Genomic DNA, 20,257 nt, shown 5'->3' on the forward strand with positions numbered 1-20,257 from the left:
GCCCTGCCCCAGTTCTCAGAGCAATAGGAATTTGAGGCAGGGAATTCTGGAGCAGCCTGGACACCTGCTCACTCCATCCCCCAACTGGGGGTTTGGTATTGACTCACCTTCTCCGTCTGGCTGGCTCAGGTCACAGTCACCCAGGCCCGGGGACATGTGGGCTATGCCCCTGTGGCCCTGGCTGTTGATCTGACACAATTCAAGGTGAATGTCATGTGGTGCACCAGAGGACTGGCACATCAATGAGTATTTCAGCAGGCCCTTTCCCCTCTCTGCTCTTTGCTTGCCTTTATTCTACCAGCTGCGGGAGTTCACAGGTGTGCAGGTGTGGCTGGAAGGAGGGGAAGGATATAGGAAACAAAAGGAGGGGGCTCTGTCCTAGTGTGCCATCCCTGTGTTCTCATAGCCTCTCATCACCTTTGATCTTCTCCTTACAGGCTCCCCCGGCCACTCTGGCTCCACGTCCATGAGCCCGTCGGCAGCCTTGTCCACAGGGAAGCCCATGGACAGCCACCCCAGCTACACTGACACCCCAGTGAGTGCCCCACGGACTCTGAGTGCAGTGGGGACCCCCCTCAATGCCCTGGGCTCTCCATATCGAGTCATCACTTCTGCCATGGGCCCACCCTCAGGAGCTCTTGCAGCCCCTCCAGGAATCAATTTGGTTGCCCCGCCCAGCTCTCAGGTAGGTGTCTGTCTGTCCTCTCCAGCGTCTTTCCAGACATCCTAAATAGTTTCATCCTGGCACAGAGGCAGCACTCGGCAGGTGCTTAGTGCATGCTTGCAAAGGGATTGGGTTGTCTCTGCAGACTTCTCTCCTGCAGGGCCTTCATTGAGTGTGCCCTCAGGCAGAGCAGCCCCAGAGAACTGATGATGCCTCATGGTCCAGAAAACTGTGGCTGAAAGGGAGCCACCCCTGTGGTTTCAATGGTTCAGCCCTGGCTGTGATTTCAGTGTCTCTCAGGCCTGTTTGTCTTCCATGGGGTGGACCCCCTTGATTCTTCTCAATACTGGGTATTTTTCGAGTCAGTGAAGTGCCCAGTGCTCTATGACATGCTATAGGGCAGCAGTCCCCAACCTTTTTGGCACTAGGGACAGGTTTCGTGGAAGACAATTTTTACACGGATCGGGGGGTGGGAGGGGTGGGGAACGGGGGGATGGTTCAGCGGTAATGCGAGCAGTGGGGAGCGGCAGATGAAGCTTTACTCACTCGCCCACCGCTCACCTCCTGCTGTGCGGCCAGGTTCCTAACAGGCAGTGGACCGGTACCAGTCTGGGGCCCCACTGGATGAGGACCCCTGCTATAGGGGATACCAAAATGATCAGGATGTGGTCTTTGCTCTCCAGGAGCTTACGGTTGAGAGGGCAAATAGGCAGATGTGGCACACGGATAAATAGGCAAACAGGCAGACTGTGTTACCTACACGCTATCTCTGAGATAGAGGTAAAGATTATGGAGACTCGGGGGAAAAAAAACAACCCTCACTTTAATTCCTAGTGCCTTTTGCTACAAGAGAGGCAAGGATGTATATCCATGGTAGATACTACATTGTTGCTCTGAGGAAGCTACAGGATGGCCAGATGCTGTGTACTTCCTTCTAGCAATGTCACACTGAGATTATCAACCTTCCCTTCTTGTAGTGGTCAGTTATTGCTGTAATGATGCTGCATGACAAACAATCCCCATATTGCCACGGTATACAAAAACACACGTTTTTTTCTTACTCACAAGTTTATGTGTTGGCTAGGAAGGCTCTGTTTCAGATGGTGGGTGAGCTGGGCTAGGCTGCAGCCTGGGTGCAGGTCAGCTCCTCATGCCCCAGACTAAAGAAGCGGCAGCTTCTTGGGGCATGCTTTTCTCAAGGTATCTCCCAGGAATGCGAAAGTCTAAACCAAATCAGGAAAATACAGTGAAGTCTCTGCTCACATCATGTCCATTAATATCCCATTGGCCTAAGAAAATTGTGTGACCAACTCCAACATTGGTGGGACAGGGGAATAGTTTGTGCCTGTTTCATTGGGAGGAACTACAAAGACACAATGCAAAGGATATGAAGAATTAGGAGCAATGATCTTATCTACCAGACTCTCCTCTCTCCCTGTTCTGGTATCTCACTATTGGGCCAGGGTCCCTCAAGACATCTAGCAGCAGAATTAGTAGGTCCTGTAGCCTCCTTTGAATTTGTAGTTCTAAGAAGAGGCAGGACTCCCACTGTGTTAGCATTTCTTACTGCTACAAAAAGAACTTCAGAGACTATCCCTAGAGTGCCTTCCAAGACATTTCATGTGCTCAGAGTCTGAAAGCAAAGCCATGTGGAGTCAGAGAATTTTACAGCCGGTAAGGACTTCAGTAATTTTTTCATCTATGGATTAGAGAATCTGGAGAAGACCTTAGCGATCATCTAGTGTAGGGATTGCAGGAGCCAGGGGCCAGGCAGGTAACACAGGTAGGTGAATGAGCCTGGTGCGGTCTGTACAAAGCTGCCCTCATACCCTGAGGCCGTTCAAATTCAAAGGCTTTAAGTACTCCACGGGCCAAGCAGAGTACTTCTGTGGGTCCCATTTGGCCAGCCCTTTGAACCCCAATTTGTAACCTAATGGCTCTCACCTGTAGGATCTTTTTCAGAGTACACATTTCTCCCTTATCCCATATTTTGGCCCTTGTGTGGGTTGTAAAACTCCCACAGAGGATTCTAACTGCCCCACCCCTGCCCAGCTGAGAACCACTAGTTCTAAGTCCTTCAGCCCACATAGGCTCAGTGGGCTCAGGTGATGTGTCCAACCTCACACCACCAGTCACAGCAGAGCCAGGGTTACACCCCAGATCTCCACATCCCCACTCAATCTTTATGATGCTGCGTTTGCCCACTGCTGTCTTGTATTCTGACTTAACCAGTGACCCCAGGATCTTCCTGTTGGCTGCCAAGGATTAAAAGATGAATAATCGGTGCTCCCAAGGAGTCTTGTGGGGGATGTGCCACATCACGCAGATAAATTGCCACGTTGTACGTGCTGTCGAAGGTGTAGGGGCAGAACCGAAGGGAGCATAGGAAAGGGCCCTGTGAACTTCCGGTTGTGTGTTCCAGATGTCAACCACTCGGATGAGTGGGGACCAGACAGTGGTGGGGAGGGACATGGCTCTATGCCACCCTCACCCACTGTCATCGGCAGAGCGGCTGATGCCATACCCTTTAGAATGTGGGACTTGAAGAGATTGGTTTATTCATTTTCATTCATGTGAACAGATGCCAGGAAGGCAGGTCAAAGTCAATAGGTTAGAGACAGAAAGAGAGGTGGAAGTTCTGGGACAAAAGTGAAATTTTGCAAAGGACATTCACATTCATTCAAATAACTATTTAGCAGGATCTACTCCGTATCAGGCACTATGTGATACCGCCCTAGGTTCTGGGGCAAAGCACTAAATAAGCCTGTACTTTCATGGCAATTACACTGTAGCAGGCAAGACAGACAAAAACGAAATGAATACACCAGGTAGTTTCAAATGGCAATCATTGTATCAGGAAGAAATAAGACAGGGTGAGGTAATGACCAGTGTCAGGGCTTTTGGGTGGGGAAGGGGCAGGGCACCGGCCCTCCAAGCCTGCTTTTAGCCACCACACTCCAGTCTAATTGAGCCAAACCTGGCCAATAAATTCAGCTTCACAGCCATGTGAGTGGCAGGGCCGCTATTCCTGGACCATATGTCTGTACAGAGGGATTGGGGTTGAAAGGTCAGCTGAAAGCTTTGGTCCTGGCCAACTGGGCTGTGTGCAGAGGCCAAGGCCAAGTTTGGCTTTGGGAGCTATATTAAGCTTGCCAGCACTGGTGAAGCTGAGCGGCGTTGGGGCTTGGGTTCTGGAGCCACACGGCAGTGACACTTTGCCCAATTAACTAGATAACACATGATATCTAGTGCTCTTAGTGTTAGCCACGGTGAGCTGGACTCTGGACACTCTGGATAGACGATTCCTATGCATCCTGCCTTTCTTGCCCAGGATTGAGGCTGAGTGGGACTTGTCCGGGAAACATGTGCCTTGTGTGACCTGGGTCTAGGGTAAGTGCAATTTGAGGGTGAAGGGAAGCGCTCAGTGTGGGGGCAGCAGGGGGGGGGGTGTCTCGTTCTGTGCTCTGTCTTCCCGGTGTTTGAGCTTCTTTTTTTTTTTAACTCTTGTTGGATTTTCAGTCTTGAGGAATAAAGAGAAATGAACTGATACTCTGGAGGCAGGAACTGGGTAAACTTTTGCAAACCACTTTAACTTATATTTATCTCAGTTCCCTTTCCTCTATTGTGGGGTAACACATTTTGCCCTGATTACCCTACAGGGATTTTTTATGAATATCAAAGGAGATGTGGATTTGGAAAATCACTGCTTAAGCACTTATGATACTCTATGGCAATAAGGTGGTGTTATTAATATTATTATTATACCTAGGTGCTATATCATACACCTAGGTGATATGTATTATGCAACTGTGTGATCATTGGTTCAGGCGTGTGTACTTTGTTGTTGAAAGGTTCTAGAGAAGTTCGTTTCAACGATCATTCATTGCACTAAGCACTGGAGATCTAAAAAATGTTTAAGACTCAGTCCCTTCCCTGGGGAGTATCTAAGTGGAGTGAACAATTTCCCAAAACACCAAATATATAATTGAGAAGATATTTATGCAGCTTTCAGACAGAATGATCTAGATCACGTTTTTCTGAGTGTGTGTGTGTGTCTGTGTGTGTGTTTAATGCTGCATTTGTTAAGTGTGATATCTGTTGGCTCGACCCCGAAGCAGGCCCTACCTTTGGAAGGCTCCCGCCTCTTTCTCCTCTCCTGACCCAGCTGCCTGACCTGGGTTCTGTCCCTGATAATTCCTGCCCAGGTAGTGCTTGATAACCAAATTATTATCCTTTCAGATGCTTGCATTTTTACAGAGAATACTTTGATAATAAGAATTGCAAATGTTAGAGCTAGAACAGACCTTAAAGATCATCTGTTTAATGATTTTTTAAAAAGCCATAAAGTCTTTCTTTCAAGTGAAAGTATGTTTGGAAGCCATTACATGTCAAATAAAAACAGGTCTGGTGAACTAGAGGTGGGAGATATGAGGCCTTCTTACTCAACCTTGCCACCCCCCGCCATACACACTCTCTGAGCTCAGAAACCACTGCTGTAGTCTGTGGATGAGGAAACAGCTTCTCTAAATGAAGTCACCCAGTCAAGATCACACAGCAAGGAAGTGGCAGGTCCAGGCTCTGTACTCTTTTAGACAAAGACCCTCACTCGGTTAAAGAAAGGCCACTCTAAGGAGACCACTCATTGGAAGAGGTGCGCCTGCCTGCAGCCTGCTTGTCTGGCCACGTATCTGCCTTGAGTGGAATAACTTGGGCTGAAAGCCGCTCAGAAATGTGGCTCCCAATGTTCTGTGATGGCTCCAGGGCATCTAGGATGCATTCAGTCCGTGGCTGAGAGGACTGCAAATGGAAGACAGGCCAGCCAAGTGTGTTCCTCTCAGGAGCAGCCGGCCGCCTGGTACATCCCAGCTCTAAAGTGCTCACTTCAGCCAGAGCTGCTTCTAATGGAACAAGACAGCTGGGGCCGCAGCACTGGGGACCATGCAGCTAATGGGTTTGAGCTCCGGGGGCCACCTTCGATCTCATCTACCATTGCTCAGATCCCACGCAAACCCCAAGCCAGCAAAGAGGCTGATGGAGATGAGGGCATCAACCCACCTGTCCCAGCCACTGCCTCCTAATGCCAGCCCAACTCAGGAAGAGAGGGGGTGTCGGAGAGAGGCTTCCAGGAGAGAGTGGCCAGAAGCAAGTTGGTTCCTCTGGGTGCTCATTGCCAATGAGGTGGGGCAGGAAGCAGTCAGGGCAGGGGCGGTCTGGGAAGCTCCTGCCACACAAGACAGACAATGTGGGGAAGGAGGAATGATGACCTGAGATCCAAGAGCCCGGGGTTCCAGCTCCCACCTGTTAGATCTGGGAAGGCACCTAACATGGTACCTGGGCAGGGGCAATAGGCTTGGTGTCTCTCTCCTTCAGTCTTTCCCCATGCTGCTGCCTCATACTTTGAGGACCTTTTTTCTCTGCTGTAAACCTCATGGCTCCTCATTGCCTCTCAGATTAGATCCACTCTCCTTAGCCAGGCAATCAAGTACAGCCCACCTTCCAGCCTTGTCTCCCATCCATCCACCGGACACAAATACCTGGGCTTCCCTTCAGGCCTTTGTTGGTCAAAACTTTTTGTCCATCACTGGCCCATCCAAATCCTACCCGTTTTTTAACTTTTTTAACATCTTTATTGGAGTATAATTGCTTTACAATGGTGTGTTAGTTTCTGCTTTATAACAAAGTGAATCAGCTATACTTATACATATATCCCCATATCCCCTCCCTCTTGCCTCTCCCTCCCTCCCTCCCCATCCCATCCCGCTAGGTGGTCACAAAGCACCATGCTGATCTCCCTGTGCTCCCCGTTTTTTAAAGCTGTCAAGTCCCAGCTCAAATGCTCCTTCCTTCAGGACATCTTCCCTAATCTCACTTGCTTTCTTAAATTATCCCAACCAGCTTTTAATCTCAGGAATGGTCAGTTTCTTGAGTTAGTGCCTGTGTCTTCTTCCTTTTTGTATCCCAGGATTTCTGAATGAACTTAAGAATAAACCACTTTACAGCTGAATTTCCTCATCTGAAAAATAGGAAAACCTCATAGGGTTGTCGTAAGGATTAAAATAGCTAATTAGCGCTGAGCAAACTTTCCTTGGACGGTAGCACCTACAGTAGCAAGAACAATAATTACTGTTCTGTGATTGCTGTGGGCTGGAGGTGGTGGATCTGGTCCTGTTGGAGATGGGAGTGGGAGAGGAAGGTGGGTGAGGGCCTCCTGAGCCCGAGGTGACGGTGTCCTCCTCCTTATTCCCATGACCTTTCTTATCCATCTGAGGATTTGCAGACAAAGTCATGGTTAGCTAGAGGGCTCTTTTTTGGGGGGTCATCTCTTTCATGGGGTGGAACTAAGTGCTAATAACTATTTCCTTGAGGCACTCAGAATTCCTAGCCCATACTGGCCCTCAGGCCACTTTTGCATGTGGGGCTCTGGAATTAATTTTTTCCAAAGCTCCCAGGTGTACATCTGGGGTTGAGTACCACTGTATTACACCAAAACAAAACAAAATACTGAATATAAGACTTAGAAGTCTTGCCTTAGCCTTGTATAAAAAGGAGGGAGCAGGGGGAGGGGGGAGGAGAAAGAGGAAGAGGAGGGAGAATTCTCTCACCATGGACGTGTTTTCATGCCTCCTATGAATGAATTTTTAAAAATTCCTGGTGACTTTGATTTCAAAGCAAGGCCTTGAAAGCTGTCTTTTCTTTTTCGCATCCCTTGCAGCATTTAACCCAGAGCCTTTGCCCACCTCCTATGCTCAATAAATATTTGCTTAGTGAATTGAAAAGCTAGTAAATTTAGAAGGAACCTAACTCAGGCTCTGTTGTATTTTAGCTTTTATTGATCATTCCTTCTGTCCCAAAGGCCTTGAATAGAGAAGAAAATCCTACCCTTGGTTCAGTTTGGGAATTACAGTCACTTCAGTTAGGCAAAAGTCACATAGACCATGCAGAAGCCAGTGGACCTTCCCTTAAACCCCCAGATATTCACCAGGTGCCTCTACCGGGCACTTAACTCCCACTTACTCAGCACCACTTTTGTTTGAACTTACTTGGAAGTGTTCTTTGTTTGGGGGCACGTTCCGACTCCTCAGTGAGATTTTCATCATTTTTGAGGAATGACACACAGACCTCCGTTTCATATCTCCCTTCACAGTGCCTAGAACATTGACCTGTACCCATGGGTACAGAAACACTGCTGATTGGATAACTGGCTTGTATTTATTTAACTTTTCTTTGAGGAATACAAGACACGTAGAGGCAGCTTCTCAGTCATGTCCCTAAGAGCACCAGGAGACAAGGAAGGGGTGGCGGTGAGGAGTTAATGTTAACTTGTGATAAGGGGTGAAGAAAGGGATACACACATGTTCGTTTATTCAGCCATTCAGTTCTATCAACTCCCTACCACATGCTGGGTTCACGTCAGGCACCCGGAAGACAAGGCAGATGGTCTCTGGCTCTAAAGATTTTATATTTTCATGGAAAGATATTTGTTCCTTAGAGACAAGTTCAAGAACATGATCCGGGACTTTTAACCTAATTTTTGGTGCTATTGCAATGATTTGGGCATTTGGCTTACCATCCTCGGTAGGCTTGTTGAGATGACCACTACACGTATCGTCTCTTCCACGTTACTGTGAACGTCTTAAGAGTGTGCATTTTATTTACCTTTGTATCCCAGAGCCTGGCACAGTGCCTGACATAGTGAGTGCTTGTGAATGACTGTTGGTTCACTAAACGGATGGATTTGCATATTTTCCTTGGTTCTCTCCTAGTCTAAGTCTTTTGCCTGAGGGCCATAGCTCCCCTTGGAATACTGCTGAATAGGCAGGATGTAGTTAATAAAAAATTTAAAAATACACAGAGGACTTGTCCTAAGTGTGCTGTTCAGTGTGGATTTCTAGCTCAAATAAAACATGAGTAAAATGAGTAAAAGCTGAGAGCTCTGATGTAGATGTGTTGTGATTTTCGGTTTAGGTTTTGGCATTTAGAAATGACTTCGTTCCTCTATGCTACTCTTTTTCTCCCTTAAATTCACATCCCTCATAGGCAATTTTAGATACTCTGTACTTGGAAACTACTTCTCGAAATAGAACCCACTTTTTTTCCCTCAAGGATGGCCTTATTGCTTTCTGCCTCAGGGATTGGGTTTACCCTGGCTCTGTGTTTTATTGTATTTTTTTCTCTCGCAGCTAAATGTGGTCAACAGTGTCAGCATTTCAGAGGACATCAAACCCTTACCAGGGCTTCCTGGCATTGGAAACATGAACTACCCATCCACTAGCCCTGGATCTCTGGTTAAACACATCTGTGCCATCTGTGGGGACAGATCCTCAGGTATGTACAGAAGCAGACACTCCTCCCAAGTGCCCCATGCAATGGGGATACCAGAGAAGACACCTCTTCCATTGCCCACTTGGCTCCTTTGTACCCAACGAGAGAAAAAGGGTCTTTGAGGATGGTCCAGCTTGGGGCCCAGGCTGTAAATTTCTGTCACCACAGCCTTAATGAATTTAAAGCATAATTTCATGTGGTGAGATTAGATTTATAGAAAACATTTCAAAAGCCCTTCCCTGGAGTTACTGTGTTGCGTGTGTATCTGGGATAGAGAAGCTGTCGTAATGAGCAAGTATCTCAAGCTAGAGTCTCTTTAATTTTTAAAAAAATATTTTTTTATAATTCTAAAAATAATATCCCAACACAGGAAATGTGGGAGAACTAGAAAAGTACCAGTGAAAACAAAGAGCTATCTATAGTGTTCCTAACAAAATAAACCCTTTGATATTTTAGCGAATTTCCTTCTACAACATTCTAGATTTTTAACATGTTTCCATAGGTGGAAATAAGTGTGTTTTCACTGATTTTATCTTCTTTGATCCTTTTCCATTTTTGCCCAAATTATTTCTTTCCTGACTTGTTTCCCTACCTCTCCATCATTCCTGCCTCCCCACTCCCCATCTCAACAATTTTGATGAATTTTGAATCTCTGATTTGATGAATGAGGAAGATTCTTTTCTATAGTTGTCTATGACGGCTGACAATATTTTCTCATCTTTTTATGGTCACCAAAGTCCCTGCAAAATGTGACTCCACTGAAAGTTCCAGGTGCCTGGAACATAGCTACACAGCTGATGTTTGCTTGTTCTCAAAAAGTTGTTTCCAAATCATGCAGACTTGACCATTGCCATAGCAACTTAATTCCAGCCACGCTGATAGAGAGTTTTTTCTGCTATGATTTAATTGAAAGTTGGGCAGTTCTTTCGTATATGGAAGAACCACGGGAATGACAAATTGGTCCCATGTTTCTTAAAGACAAATACTTCAGAGCTGAGAGCATTAGGTTCTTTGAGCCCAAGATAAATCCTGTATTTATTATGAGTTCAGGAAATTAGTGTAGTCAACTGATTAGGCACAGACTAAACTTCATCAAGCAGGCTATCTCTAGCCACCATTGCATCTTAGAGTGGCTTCCTCTGAAATGTAAGCTCCTGGGATGCAGTTATTTACACTGGCTAGTTCTCAGGGACTTCAAGTTCACTTCGATATCAGCCTAAATACAACCAAATTAGAACGTCATGTCAGGTCTATAACTAAACAGCATCACATGTCATACTCAAGAATCAGACATAAATATGTTTTGAATGATCTATTTCATTATATTTTTCAAGTCCCACAATTCCAGTCCATTGAGCATAGCTGCATGGTGTGTAGTATTGGGAAGATTTCTACTTAGAAAGAGTATGGTGATTGATTCTTGATGCCTATGTGGGCATGGGTATGGTGGCTCTCCTGACCAAATTAGCCATCTCTGGCTGGAGTCCTGGAAAACTGGATGCATGGAACAGGTAATAAGGGCAATGAAACATGTAACAGATTATTCTGGATCAAGCAAAACTACCTTCCATCAGATCTTTATGTCACATCTCAAGATTATATGTCATATTATGCCATAAAGATCATAGCCAGTTTATTCCTCCAATAGGCAGTAGTATATAAAAAATTTATAACTCAGGTTCTTGTTCATAGTTTATGATAGAGGATAATACTTTTAAGTGAGATTCCTAAGTCCTTGGGCTTCAATTATGGGGAAATATGTGTGAAGCTGAGGTTCTTTTCCTGCTAGATAACACGTAACAAGCATAAATATTTTTATTTCTTATGTATACTGATGTCTTAAATGAAGGCAGAACATTTTGCTTAACTAAACATAAGAGTTGCCCTATTCAATAAATGTAAGCAAGATCTTAGGTCAGGACTTTTCTAATAATGCTCTCTGGAATTGGTGACTCCAGAGAGTCGCTTCCAGAGGGTAGACACGAGGAAGGGCATATTTACTCTGCCTTGGTTTGGTTCCTGTCATCAAGCCTGCATTCCCTGCTTTGCTTTCTGTCCCATTGCCTAGGTGATGCGCCAGTTTCCTAGGCGAGAGCCAAGGGGTTCTTTTGCATGAAAGACCCAAATAAACACAAGAATAACTTATGGAATGTCCTTTTCTTGTGACCAGGAAAGCACTACGGTGTGTACAGTTGTGAAGGCTGCAAAGGGTTCTTCAAGAGAACCATAAGGAAAGACCTCATCTACACGTGTCGGGATAATAAAGACTGCCTCATTGACAAGCGTCAGCGCAACCGCTGCCAGTACTGTCGCTATCAGAAGTGCCTTGTCATGGGCATGAAGAGGGAAGGTGAGGTTCCCCACTACCCCTCCCTCCACTCGGGGGAGAGCAGTTTGCATATAAATGATGGAAACAAGTGCAGGACATAGGAAAGGGTCCTGCTAGGCTGGACTATGTGGAAGAAGTTTGAAGCGGAGGGGGGAATGACTTTGGGTACCATGATTTCTCGGGTATTTCAGTTGAATGCTTCCTGCCCTGGTAAGTGTGTACCCCCGAGCAAAGATAGCAAGAGCATCTTCCTCCTCCATGTTCACCTATCCTCTCCTGGACCTCAGATGATGGTCCAAACTGGACCCTCTCCCTTGCTCTTCCAATAGCCAGACAGCATCAGAACTGAGGTCTCGGGGTCGCTGTATGCTGCCCTGTAATGGGACATCAGTCTGACCTTCTGGGCAGAGCTGACTTCTCCCCTCTAATCCTCACTCTGGGGAAGCTTGCTGGTTTGATTAATCTCTCTGGGCTTTTATAACCTTGGTCTGCTACAAATCCTCTGAGATTGGTGTATTCCAAAGTCGTTGGGGATTATTGGCATTACCAATAATCAGACTTTGCCTTCTCATTCAGAGAGATCGTCATCATGCGTTTTTAAATGTTACAGCTTTCAAACTTACGGTGTGGGTGAGCTGGGTTGCTGTAGAAAAAAAAAAATCTGAAAGTGCTTTGTGTTTATGTACAGATCAAAAAGTCTTTCTGTTAAGTAATACAAATAACCTGAATTGGGCAGTTAATTAGCTGGTGAACTCAAGCAAGTACAGGGTGTAAATGGTGAATCTTAATAGATTTCAGAGAAAGGAGGTCCTGCCTCTCTCTCTAGGAAATGGGAACAAGGCGTTTAGCCACTCCCAGGTGGCTTCTTATTCTTGAAGAACTTCTTTTCTGTGAGGAGGGGGGAGGCTGACTGAAAGGACCAATGAAGAAAAAGTTTGAGCCCCTTCTAAGAGAGAATGCTACCAAGAAGGAAAAAAAAATGATATTCCTAGCATGTTTGAGATGGAGGTGGCCCTTGAGAATAACTTAATAACTCTAACCATTGTACAGCCAAGGAAACAGGCTTGGACTGATGGAGTGAGTTTTCCAAGGTCCCCAAGGTAGGTGATGAACAGAGACTAGGACCGCTTACTCCCAGATCAGAATCTCAAATTGACAGACCCCCAAATCTGTCCTCCTAACCTGTTCATCACACGGTCCTCCCCATTTTAGGAAATAGCCATTTTTCAGTTGCTCAGACCAAAAGCCATTGGACACCTCTTTTTCTTTCATACACCACATTCAATGGGTGAGGAAATCTTCTCTCTTTCTCAAAAGATGTTCAGAATCTTTCCATGTCTCACTATTTTTACTGTTATCACCAAGCCACCACTCTTTTTAGTAATAATACAAATAGCCTCCTGAGAAGTTTCTCTGCTTCCGTCTTTATCTTCCTTCGGTCTCTCCTTATCAAAGCAACCTGAGTAAGGCTTTGAACAAGTGGGTCAGGTGAAGCCTTTCCTTCACCAAAACCCTCTGATGCCTTCCCTTCTTACTCAGAAAAGAAAGGCAAAATTCTGGTCATGACTTCAAGGTCATACATAGTCTGGCTGCCCCATGTCTCTCTGCTCCAGCCTTCCTAGTGTCTTTGCTGGGCCATCAGGGGTGCTCTCACTTTAGGGCCTTTGCACTTACTGTTCTGTCTGCTTGGACTGCCCTCTTCCCAGGTACCTGCATGACTCACTTCTCCTCCTTCGTACCTTTACCTGATTGTCAACTTCTTGATAAAGCTTTGCCTGACTACACTGTCTCAGATTGCCCCAAACACCCTCATACTTCCCAGTCTCTTTCCCACAGCACTTACCACTATCTAACGTACTTTAAACTTTTGTCTGCTGTCTGTCTCCAAGAACGCAGGGATATTTTTCCTGCCTTTTGTCCCCCCAAGGCTATATCACCAGTGACTAGCACATAGTAGACATTTAAGAAAAAACTGTTGAGAGAATGGATGAGTGATTTAAACTAAATATCGGAATCATAAGTTTTAGTAATGCAGGAGCTTCTAAAAAGGATTCATTCACTCAGTCATTCATTCATCAAGTATGACTTGAGTGACTACTTCATGCTTGTGTCATACTTGCTGTAGAGGGGTCAACAATTTTCTAGACTGGAGCATGTGATGTGAAAAATCAGCTGGTGGAGACTGTCTCCTCTTCACTGGGATAGAATTGATACTCTTTGTAGCTTCCACCACTCTGATAGTCAAAACATAAAATTAATGCCCCCAAAGTGTGTCTCTCATCAGCATAGAGCATGATTGCTGCAGATTGCAAATCACTTGTACTCGATTCTCCTGCCTCACAGTCTAATTCTGATTCTCAAAACTCAACCTGAGGGCTTCCCTGGTGGCGCAGTGGTTGAGAGTCCGCCTGCCGATGCAGGGGACACGAGTTCATGCTCCAGTCCGGGAGGATCCCACATGCCGCGCAGCGGCTGCGCCCGTGAGCCACGGCCACTGAGCCTGCGCGTCCGGAGCGTGCACTCCGCAACGAGAGAGGCCACAAGAGTGAGAGGCCGCGTACCGCAAAAAAAACCAAAACAAAACAAAACAAAAAAACCCACTCAACCTGAATATTTCTGGCTCAATTAGGGTCAGAGTGGTTCACAGAGCAAATGATGGGAAGCGTGGTTCTTTATTTTAAGTCAAACAGGGACATGTGGATTGTAAGAGCCTGGGCAGTGCTTCTTTTAAAACTAGTATTATTTATGATTCTTTCATAGCAAGTAGGGTCCAGTTTTGGTTCCTGCATTAAAAAAAACAAATAATGTGGAGCAACAGGAATGATGAAAAGCTGAGGAATAAAGATTAGGAAGGGGAAAGGGGCTCTCTGAGAAATTGCTAAAGGAATTGATACTATTCGCCCTGACAAAGAGAAGGCAAAAAACGAATCAGTTCCTCATCTCACTATATCGAGGGTTACTTTTAAAAAGTTACTGGACAGCCTTTCCTTCGCCACTATCATTTCTGGCCTTCATTTACAGAATTTGGGGCTCAGTTCAGGCACTTTCTTGAGGACAAGACTAATAAAATCCTGGAACAGATAACTGAGTGATACTATGGAATTTACATTCCTAGAGAGTTGGACAGACAGAGAGAGATGAAATTGGGGTGGGCTCAGAATTCACCTGCCTAAAACCAGGGTACATAATGGTGAAGCTGGAGTGGACATAAAGCTGGAGTGTCTGATGTAACACAGTCATTTCCTGAAAGAAGAAGCAGAGGTTCTGAGAGGCTAGGGGTCTTGCCTAAGCTTACATGGCAAGCTAATGGCAGAGTGGGTGTAGCACTGGGACCCTCTGACTTCCAGGCCACCAAACGATCCTCAGGGGTTCTGGGGAAGTCTATTTCCATAATTTTGGATCATATAATGTGGTTTGGGTAGTAAGAGAATGGATTATTTTTGAGGCAATTTGTGGTCGGCACTTGACATTCCTGTGGGTCTATTAATCCAACCAGCCCAGAGCCTTGGAGTCAGGGGTAAGCTCAGGAGGCAGCCAGCCTGGGTCTACATGCTGGCTTCACCACTTCCTAGCTCTGTGACCTCAGGCAGGTTACCTAACTTCTCTGTGGTTCATAGCATTTCAGAGGGTTCTTGTGGGCGTTAATTATGAAAAGTGTTGGGCATAATTCTGACACAGAGAAAGGGCTCCATACATTTTGGCTATTTTAATACATCACAATAAATGTATGTTGGACTAATGGAAAATCCTGTTTTAGGTCCCACTGGCCCCTCAATGTACCCTGATGTACTGAGTAGCTGTAGCTCAAAATGCGCCATAGAAGATTTGCTTCAACAACAGATACATGACTCCTCATTGACGACAGTAAGATTTATGTCACAAAAAGGAGAACTGAATAGCAAAGGATCACTCAGTGAATTGCAAAATTGGAATTAGAATCTAATTCCCTGAAGCCAAGATTATTTTCTTTGGAGCGTGAAGGTTATTTTCCTCTACAAATCTGTAGAAGAAATCAATTGAGGGCCACAAGAGGAATTTGGTTTGCTTTCCCCCATCTTTTCAAATCAAGACAAATAGATGCCCATTAACCTACCTTTAAAAAAAATTAATACAAGAAGCATTCAACTTTAACCAGCAAATCCAACTGATGATAAAAACACATATGAGAGTTTCTGTATGTTGTCAGTGAATGAAGGCTAACCAAATGGACAGAAAGAAAGGATGAGGGGAAAAGAGAAACAGGGAGAGGGAGGAAGAGGCCAACAGCAGGGATAGAGAGAGGACCAGAGCAGAGCCCGAGAGTGTCAAGAGAGGCCAAGGGGAGGGGAAATGCTACTTTTCAAAAAACTTTAAAATAATTGTTTCGTTTAATCTTCATCAAACAATCTCAGGTAAGTACTATAATCCCCACTGTACATATAAGGAAACTGAGGCTTTGTAAGCTGAGTACCATGTCCGACGTTCCTATCTAGGAAGCGGTCGGGCCCATTTTGAAAAAGATTTCTTTGACTCCAAGGTACATGATTTTTGCTCTTCTCGTATTTTGTCCTCTCTGCTCTTTTTCTCGTCCATTTCTTCTTTTTCTTACTCTCCTGCTTTAATCTCTCTTTCCTTTCTTCCTTTACTCCTTCCTTCCTACCCTCCCTCCCTCTCAACCCCTGAATATCATTCTCATCTTGAGGTTTCTTGGTGTGTCTCTATTAGAGACAGTGATGTATCAGCCAGATTTGTGCTGTCAGACCCTTCTCTGACCTACTTTGAGAGATCAATAATATCACTTGCGTGACAAACTAGATGTCCAGCATCCAGTCCCAGTTCATTCCGCAGCCTTGTGGCTCAGAGAGTAGGAGGAGCCTTGGAAAGTGGACAAAGGGGAGGAAAGGAGAGGAGATGAGACGTAGAAGTTGCTCGTGGAATAGCTGTCACTGAGGTCCCTCTGGGCCACTGCTTAGAGGATAATTTTCTCGATTCTTGGGATTTAGAAAATGTGTGCCAATACTGAATTCTGCTTATCGCTACTGGGAATAAGAAGATGGAAACTGAAGCTTTCGAGAGGATGGAAACTAACCCCATAGAGACTGTTCTCCCAGTGAAGAGCACAGAATTGGGAAAGGGGTCTGCCTGACATTCTAATGTATAGACCCAGAGGGTTCTTTGATGAAAACCCTAAACTTGGGGAATCTGAGAAAATTCTAGCCTCCACCTTTGCCTGTGTACCCTTCCCCACCCCCCAAATCAGCTGCTGATTCTGAAATGTCATCTAGGTGACATTATTCCACCCTTTCACTTACTAAATACCCACATGGCTCCCTGAAGATCTTCCCTGACAAGTCAGATCAGGTGATGCTGTGTTCAGGCCGGTGCACTAGGGGCAGACCTAATGGGACGTGAATGCCAAGAATGATGCGCAGGATCTGACAGAGGGAATTTTTAGAGTAATGTGCTCGTTACCTAACTACTGCATGCTCCCGGTTTATTAGAGATAGCAGGTGGAGGAAGGATAGGGGAGACAGCATGCAAGGAGACAGTGGCTCATTAAAAGAAAGGGCAGAATTGGAGGTTATTAAAGCTTAAAAGGCACATTTAGAGTGGTCACCATAATGAACTGGAAAGACTATGGACTGAAAAAACCCATAGTTTGGCACAGGCATAAGAAAACAGCTCAGCTCTGCTTTCTTGGTTTCATCTGTTAACATGACAGCATCTCTGATTCATTGCCACCATGATGCCCATTTTACAGAGGAGGAAAATGAGGCTTAGGGATGTAATTAACCTTCCCACAGTTGTCCTGGGCATATGGTAACGTCTGCACGTCCTTGTCCCTGCCAGCTGTGCAAGAAGAAAGGCAGAGAAGCCGGGAGCGGGCTGAGAGTGAGGCAGAATGTGCCAGTAGCGGCCATGAAGATATGCCCGTGGAGAGGATTCTGGAGGCTGAACTTGCTGTTGAACCAAAGACAGAATCCTACGGTGACATGAACATGGAGAATTCGGTAGGTGGTCTTAGATCTCCATCCATATCCTATTTCTTGGAGGGGGCTGGAGATGGGGAAGGAGTATGTTTGAGTCCTAGAACCTGTCCGTTCAGAGTACTTTGTTCCTTTTTTAGACAAATGACCCTGTCACCAACATATGCCATGCTGCTGACAAGCAGCTCTTTACTCTCGTTGAATGGGCCAAGCGTATTCCCCACTTCTCTGACCTCACCTTGGAGGACCAGGTCATTCTGCTCCGGGCAGGTAAGGGATACCAGGGCTCCTTTCTTCTTGGGTTGCCATTTTGAAATTACCCTTGAGATCCCAAAACAAGTGACCTGATGGAGCCGTAACCCATCCAAGCTGTGCACCTTGCTGAGACAGGATAACCCTATCCGAGGTTGTTCTTTTTTATATTATTGGTAAGCTCTGAAATTTGGATGGCCCGCCCCCAAAACTTTCATTTCCAAATGAAACACTGTTAATGGAGGAGTAAGACTCTTTTTCTTTTTTTTAATATTTAAATTTTCTCTTTTATACTTAATGAAATTTTTATTAGTTTCTACATGCATTTTATTATCAGAGAAAAATAACTTTTAAACACACACATAATTAAAAAAACAAGGCAGGTTTACAAGAAGGTGAGAATTTTCTATTTAATGAGATTTTTCTGTCCATTGGTTCTCTTAAACTGCTTCCTAGAATCCTTTTAGTGACCAAGAAAGGCTCTTTTTCCATGCAAATTTTATGCAGCCTTTATAATTTGCATTTAATCTTCAAAGACAGTTAAACAATTGTTATTCAAGACAATCTGAAGCTGTGCCTCATTAACTATTATGAAATTGGAAAATAGAGATATTCCCATTTCACAGGTGAAATAGGGGAAGCCAAAGATTTTTGCTCAGGCTTTTACTAGAAAGATTCCAGGGTCCCTTCCTATTTTAAGATTCTACATGCTATCATCTCTCTAGCCTCCCATTTCTGGGACACTGTGCCGTTGACACAGGCCAAATCTCCTCTTTGTCATGGAGCCAGCAGGGACATTTCATGAAGATTCGCTGAGCCTGGGGAGCCAGTCCACTTATTTCATCCCTATTAGATAATGAGCGATCCCTGAGTGTCGATGGAAAGCTACATGCCGTGCTGGGTGCTACTAAACAACGCCTAAGAAGTAAAACCAGCTTGTCATGTCCTGGGGGCAGACACTGCAGGGTATACTCGCTTTATCTACCATGGCAGCTAACACAGTGACCGTTACCGTTAAGTGTTCAATCCATATTTGTTGATGGACTGGAGGGAAAAAAAGAGTCCTTGCCCTCAAGCTGCCATTCTGCGCTGCATTGGAGAGACTGTGGGGGAGGAGCAGACCCACGAGTCAGGGGACCCCAGTCTTACCCTTTGTTCCCTCACTAATTAGTGGTGTCGTCTGGAACTAGTTTTTGACCTCCCCGGATTTCTGGTTCTGCTTTTATTCCAAAGGATAACAGTACATGCCTTGGGTGATTATCAATGAAGCAAGGGTGTGGTCAGGTTTCCCTCAAGGCCTCCTTCTTATTCTTGCAGGGTGGAATGAATTGCTGATCGCCTCCTTTTCCCACCGCTCCGTTTCTGTGCAGGATGGCATCCTTCTGGCCACGGGTTTACACGTCCACCGGAGCAGTGCCCACAGTGCTGGGGTTGGCTCCATCTTTGACAGGTGGCTCTATTCTACTTCCGGCGCTTGTATGTGTGTGTGTGTACACATGTGTGCATGTGTGTGTGTGTACCTGTGGGTAGTGCTGGGATGTAGGATGGACAGCCCAATCAGCTGTACTGGCTGGAAGCAGAGACCATTCAGCACATGAAAACATAAACCTGGGGAATGAGAAAGGGATTAAAAGAAACGGTTATCCAAGGAGATGGGGTCAGTCAGAGGCCAACAGAGTTGCTGGCAGATGAAAGACCCTATTATCCCTAAAGGTTTCCAGGGAAGAGACTGTATTGTTGACATTACCTAGTAAGGTGGGAGTGGGGAGTTTGAACTGCTTATCCAAGGGGGCCTGGATGGGAATGAGGGTTTAGGATCTGACTTTAGGAATCTGGGAAAGATGAGCTGAGGTTTTTGCTGGTCTCTGCATCAGGCTCTCTGGGGGAATCCTGCTATAAGAGCAACAGCCTGAGTCTGGGGTTCTGTGCCTTAAATGGTTCTAAAGGAAAATTAAACCAGGTGATTTAAAGAGATGAGAGATGAATGGGCGGGTGAAAGGACGGAGAACTGGGAAAGGAAGAGTAAGATTGAAAATAGTCTCTCTGTCCAATGCCAGGGCCCTGTGGTCCCTTCCGAACCCCACCATAAATGGTCTTCCAGGGCCATGCGCATGTCCATCTAAGATGTCCCTACTCCTTCCCTGCCTTTTCCCACAACATGTTCCACATGGAGACTATCATGGTCTTCAGTTGACTCAGCCCTCTTGATGGTGTCTAGAAATTTCTGCCCTGTCACGGAACGCCGTCCTTTGCGGTGTTCTTCCAGACATGCGATGCCCTCACCCTGCTTTGCCCGTTGCATTTCTGCCAATTCCCAAATCCTCTAGGCTGCCTTTCCAGCTCCCTCTCTGTGTTCACTGCCTCATCCTCGGTGTTCCCTGGGACTTTGATCATGCCAGTTATTGGCTTTGTGTTGCTGCTACGTATTGCTTCTGTGTCTGTTTCTTTAATGAAACTGTGAGCTCTTTGAGATCAGGGACTGTATCTTATTCATCTCTGTGCCCCTAGTACCTGGCGCATCTACTGGAAAATGGGGTGGGTACACAATAAATATTGGTTGCATTCATTTTATCAGCCCTTGGCCTGGTATTCATGATTTTCTCGTCACCTGCCATTGTTTCCTGTGAACAGAGTTCTGACTGAGCTGGTCTCCAAAATGAAAGACATGCAGATGGATAAGTCGGAGCTGGGGTGCCTACGAGCCATCGTGCTCTTTAACCCAGG

The 20,257-nt window shown here is 45.6% G+C and overlaps 1 protein-coding gene across 3 annotated transcripts in view; it reads left to right on the top strand.

Annotated features, from left to right (window-relative positions):
- The window catches only part of RXRG (retinoid X receptor gamma), a 44,067-nt gene that overhangs the window by 15,889 nt on the left and 7,921 nt on the right, over nt 1–20,257 (top strand). For 2 of the 3 annotated variants that reach the window (XM_082672793.1, XM_082672792.1), the window contains 7 exons: nt 438–685; nt 8,845–8,989; nt 11,157–11,336; nt 17,145–17,305; nt 17,422–17,551; nt 18,851–18,983; nt 20,165–20,256. In XM_082672793.1, the coding sequence (XP_082528919.1) occupies nt 467–685; nt 8,845–8,989; nt 11,157–11,336; nt 17,145–17,305; nt 17,422–17,551; nt 18,851–18,983; nt 20,165–20,256 (1,060 nt within the window). In that variant the 5' untranslated portion in view covers nt 438–466. Of the gene's footprint in view, nt 1–437; nt 686–3,923; nt 4,055–8,844; nt 8,990–11,156; nt 11,337–17,144; nt 17,306–17,421; nt 17,552–18,850; nt 18,984–20,164; nt 20,257 lie in introns of those variants that run through there. The other variant, XM_082672794.1, reaches the window with a different exon arrangement.

Source organism: Grampus griseus, assembly GCF_964374135.1.
Source record: "Grampus griseus genome assembly, chromosome: 1".
NCBI lineage: Eukaryota > Metazoa > Chordata > Mammalia > Artiodactyla > Delphinidae > Grampus > Grampus griseus.